Source organism: Fukomys damarensis, unplaced genomic scaffold (genome assembly GCF_012274545.1).
Source record: "Fukomys damarensis isolate Sample0158 unplaced genomic scaffold, DMR_v1.0_HiC HiC_scaffold_26, whole genome shotgun sequence".
NCBI classification, from domain to species: Eukaryota; Metazoa; Chordata; class Mammalia; order Rodentia; family Bathyergidae; genus Fukomys; species Fukomys damarensis.
The window spans coordinates 25,889,947-25,895,018 of NW_022900938.1; the positions used below are offsets into that span (position 1 = coordinate 25,889,947).

Genomic DNA, 5,072 nt, shown 5'->3' on the forward strand with positions numbered 1-5,072 from the left:
AAGAAACAATTGTGGGGGAAGAGGAGACAGAAAAAAGGAAAGACAGAAATTTAGGTAGAATACTTCAAGGATCTGGTAAGTTGTGTGTAAGAGCATTATACTAGAATACTCGCCTCATTTTATATAAAACTTCTAAGTTGCTTAGTTGAAGTGAATACATTTAGTTTATTCCTTAGGAGTAATACTATGTTCTAAGGGAAGAAATTTTCCTCCTTAGAGGAAAACTTTCCATCCTTATGGAATGAAACAAGGAGTTACTAAATTACGGCTCCACTGAGGAATAAGCAAAGAGCTGAGGTCTAGGTAAAGCAAAGGAAATAACAGTCTTGGGTAGGTCCAACAATATGAACAGAATGGTAGGAAGTTCAGCAAAGGAGATTCCCTCATACTGTAAAATTCTTGGTAGCCCTGGAAGGTCTAGAAAATCAGGGAGTAGCATGTCAGAAATTCTAAAGCAGTGAAAGGAAGCTAGGAACTAGGACTTCAAGGTGAGAAGGAGGGGCCGTGGAAAACAATACTGGTGAATTTCAACACCGTGGTTAGACTGTGAGGTGGTTAACTGCAGCCAGAAGAAACCAGAAGGCCACAGGCAAACTTCTCTGGAGCCACATCCCAGGTGGGGATGACTTCACAGTAGATGATAACTTTGCCCGAGAATTCTACCCCATTCTTGCCATCTGTATATATTTTAAAATTTGACGGAAAAAGGATGAGCTCATTTTCCTTCAAAATTATTAAATATATGCCCAGGTGGATTGACATCTTAGGTAACTATATCTTTCAGTTATTACTATCTTGTAAACTTGAAGGAGTAAATTCTCTCATACACAGGTATTTCTGTAAGGGTGAATGAGATGAATAGGATTACTGATACCTTCAAATGGCCATGGTTTCCAGCAGCAAGTATTAAACATTTTCTTTGTAGTAAGTTTGGTGTATGTGTGTGCACTTGCACGTGTGCACTAGATGGCTTCTCTGGCTTTTTAAAACCACAATGACGTGTTTCAACAATAAAAAGTCTTTCAGAACTGCTGGCATGTGAGACAGGGGTATCCAGAAAGTGTTGGCATCTTTGCCAGCAGCATAATGAGTCTTCGGGAAGAGACTTGTTAGGGCGTGATCCATGCACTGCGCCACCAGAGAGAGGTCCACGTTCACACAGGATGCCGTGATTTTCAGTTTGTCTAGTTTAACGACCAAGTTCGGTTCCTGAGATTAGGTTGTTAAATGAATTGGTCACTAAATGAGGAATTGTACATCATATGTACATTACCATATTCAGAACAAAGAAATGGTCAAAGGAAACTCTAACTTGATGACTTGGCTTTTATTTGCATCTCTTACATGCAGTACTGTAATGTACAACAGAACATAAGACTATAGTAGTGTACTATACAGTTCAATCAACAAGAATTATAGTACTGTATAAACAAGGTATGCTGTACAAAAAAAAGACACTGAGGCTCTATAAACAAGATGTATAGAATTGTCCAAAAAATAAAGACAGGTCATAAGACCGAGAGGAGGAATATGTATATTCTGAAAACACTGAAAAGAATGTTGAATTTGGCCACCCTTTGGCTCATCCCAGTATCACATAATGCTTTATCTCTCTTCCTTTTCCTGTTCCTATCAAAGCTTATCACAACTGAGTTCCAGTCCTTTAGAGTCTTTTTCTTAGCAAGGTAACAGAAATGTCTAACTCACTTAGGAAAACATTTACTTATTGCTCAATATTTTGATAAGAGACACCACTGAACAGTCCAGGTTACCCAATGAGCACGGGGCAGGCAGGGGTGTACTTCATTTTGGAAGAGGAAGTCTTCCAACTTCTCTTCCATCCCGCCAAGCACACACTGTCTCAAATGGGCAGGACTGGCCTATGAGATATGGCATTTCTGAACTTACTGGGAAAGAAGTCCTGGGAAGGAGCCCTGGAAGAATATTGGAATGGTAAGTCTCCTTTGTCTGTAAAAATAAGCATGACCGAGGTGATTCCAAGTTGGATTAGGTAAGAAATGGGATTGAAAAGGAGATGTGGCCTTGAGGTCAGCCAGTCTCAAAGCCTGGATAGGCTTTTGTGATGAGTTGAAATCACACGGCCTTGGGATTAGCCAGCTCTACTTTCTGTTTCAACAATAAAAAGTCTTGCAGAATGGCTGGCATGTGAGACAGAGGTATCCAAAAAGCTTTGGCATCTTTGCCAGCAGCATAACGAGTCTTCGGGAACAGACTTGTTAGGGCGTGGTCCATGCACTCCACCACCAGAGAGAGGTCCACGTTCACGCAGGGTGCTGTGCTTTTCAATTTGTCTAGACCTGCAAAAAGAGAAGAAAATGCACTGATTCTTTGGAAGAAGAGGAAAAGCAGAATTGGAGGGTGGGGTGCAGAGGGGAGGATTATGTGAGGAAATTGATTTTGAATCTGTCATCAGAGTTGAGGCCCACTGCGATGTTCTCTAGCTCATTCCCAGGAAAGGAGGCAGCAGTGGCTGTCCAGCAGTGGAGGCCAGTGGCTCACCGAGTTGGATGGGAGACAGAATCTCCTAAAGGGCTTGTTAAACAAAAATTTTTGAAAAATTAAATGGAATTTGGTGGTGTATGCATAGGCATTTAAAAAGTACCCATGTCAATAGCAAGCATAGAAAGCTCCTTTAAAAAGAGGGATTTTGTTGCTGAACTACTAAGTTTCACAGGGTTAAGTTGAGCCTCAGACTGAACCTCTGTAAAGTCTTCAGAGTCAGGATGTAAGAAACAGAACATCGATGAATGTGGTTCTAAATCTGTAGGGAAACATCAGCTGGAAGGCTTGTCAGCTCGGGCACTTTAGCTTGAGGTGTAGAGTGTGTGTGTGGGGCGGGGGGTGTCGCTTGTTTAGAAAACCTCCCAGGTCCACCTGACTCGACTCCTGGCTCCACCTGGAAACTCCCGACCTTGAACCTTGCCACAGCTCATTGTCTCGCCAAGCGCACTGATGAAGAGACAGGGACGCAGGTTGGAGGGACGGAGTGACGCACAGTGTGGTGGGACCCTGCTGTACCTAGAGCAGGAGCTCAGTCAGTGTTTGAGAAACAACCAGTAAATGTTAACACGGCCGGGAAGTTTGGGTTGGAGGGAGCCCTGCCACGGAGTGTGACCCACGTTAGAAAGCAGTGACCAAGAATAAATGGCAGAGTCAGCCCGGGTGGGTTCGAATCTAGCTCTGCCACTTGCTAGCTGCCTAAGTTACTTCTCTGTGCCTCTATTTCTATAAATGAAAGGGATAACACTGCCTGCTTCACAGAGTACTTTGGGGTTTGTAAACTAAGAATCGATAGAAAGCATTTAAAATGGTAACAAGTACCGAATACGTGTTCACAGTATTAATCATTATTATGCAAGCTTTATATTCTGACTTAGTCTTTTGACTTATGTTACTTTTCTTCCCTTTCCCCTGGATATGTTCCTGCTCCAGAAATCTTCCACCCAAATAATTCCTTCCTTTTTTTTAAGGCCTTGTTCAAACCACGAAGATCTCTTAATCAGCAAGGATCTTTTCCTGGTATGAAATCTTTGGGTGATTAGAAGCCACACCATCTAGCATCACTTCTGGGTTGTTGGGTTGTCTCCAAAAAGGGTCAGTTTCCTTGTGGGTGTATAGACACATTGTTTTTCAGAATCACTTGGTTACTTTTTGTGGTCAACCAGATTGTGTCAGAGTCTGAGTCTTCTCTATCTTTCGTAACCTCCACAAATCCTTGAATGGTGCTGAGGAGTGACTGGTATTTTACACAAAGAAGCAAGTGCAGTGGTGAAGACCTTGAGCTCCACAGCTACCGCAACTGTGTCCTGATATGAGCAGGAAAAGTTGTATAACCTTGGCTAGGACATGTCCCTTCCTAAGCCTTTGTTCACTTTCTAGTGGTTCTTTGGAGGAGTAAATGATATAATTCCCAAGTGCTTAGCGTAGAACCTGGCAGGGTTGATAAAACCATCAGGAAAATAAGAGATGGAATGGAATTCGTAGGGATCCCTGATCCACCCACAAGATCCTTGATGTGTTACTTTAGGAACCTCGTTAGTCCGTTTGTTTCAGTCTCTTTCATGCTGCCAAGGGCAATGAATCCCAGAGGACACCGGGTCCACCCAAAACTCACTTTTTTCAATGTAACCTTCTCCATATTGTTGTTTGATATCTGGAGATAGATGCCTCCAAACGGCAAGTTTTTTTTCGGCTGTCTTTATCGGATCTGACAGTTGGGTTTTGAACAATCCTGGTTCAATGCATGAGACATGCACACCGAAAGCTTTCATGTCCCGTCTGTGAAAACAACAGTTAAGATGGTTTTTATTTTATCATTTTAAAAATTTATTTGGCTTTTCTCTTCTTTCTTTTTTGTAGTACTGGTGATGACACCCAGTGTATGCCAGGCAAGCACTCTACCCCTGAACTATATCCTTACCCCTTATTTTATTTTTACATTTTGGTGTTTAACCCAGCTTATCTGAAGAATGTTTACTATTTGAACCCTATTTTCTCCTTAATCTTCTCATTTAACCATAGAATTGGGTGCATTGGAAAGAAGCTTCTTCTTGTACCCTGTCATTCGCAATGGAGAAACTGAAGATCAAGGCGATAGAGTGCAGGGTGGTCGGTGGCAGAACAGGAAAGGGATCTGGGTGGACACGCCCTACCACTGGTCGGTCCAGTGTTCATCCCTTAAGCCATGCTCTCCTCTTTGACCTGATGAGCATTCAGGTTGACACCTACTCTTCGGTATTGGGAATACCTTACAGTACTATAGGCCTGGCCTGGTACTGGCCGCTGGTATGGGACTGGCCTGGATGGACGGGTTTGCTCCAATTGCAGCACAAATGAGGATAAGCTGCAGGACACAGTGTGATATGCCCGCCTGACCTGTGTGCTGCCGAGCAAGCCATTTTCTGCCACTACAGAAAACCGGAAGGCTACTCATTTACTGAGAACTAAGGTTTTAGCAAAATGGCACCCATTTCTTTAAAGCAAAAAGAAATGTACAGCAAACTACATAATCATATGAATAATCATTTCATATATATATATTATATATATAT

The 5,072-nt window shown here is 42.5% G+C and overlaps 2 protein-coding genes across 3 annotated transcripts in view; one reads left to right on the forward strand and one right to left on the reverse strand.

The window, feature by feature from the left end:
• Positions 1–1,443: 1,443 nt before the first annotated feature.
• Positions 1,444–5,072, reverse strand: part of Dhrs9 (dehydrogenase/reductase 9) — a 17,239-nt gene continuing 13,610 nt past the window's right edge. Inside the window, exons 4-5 of the mRNA XM_010606931.2 lie at positions 4,136–4,299; positions 1,444–2,318 (exon numbers count right to left, since the gene is read on the reverse strand). Coding sequence (XP_010605233.1) covers positions 2,095–2,318; positions 4,136–4,299 — 388 coding nt within the window. The 3' untranslated portion in view covers positions 1,444–2,094. The remainder of the gene's footprint in view (positions 2,319–4,135; positions 4,300–5,072) is intronic.
• Abcb11 (ATP binding cassette subfamily B member 11) overlaps positions 1,876–5,072 on the forward strand; it is a 143,053-nt gene continuing 139,856 nt past the window's right edge. For both annotated transcript variants that reach the window (XM_010606932.3, XM_010606937.3), the window contains exon 1: positions 1,876–1,953. In XM_010606932.3, the coding sequence (XP_010605234.1) occupies positions 1,951–1,953 (3 nt within the window). In that variant the 5' untranslated portion in view covers positions 1,876–1,950. The remainder of the gene's footprint in view (positions 1,954–5,072) is intronic.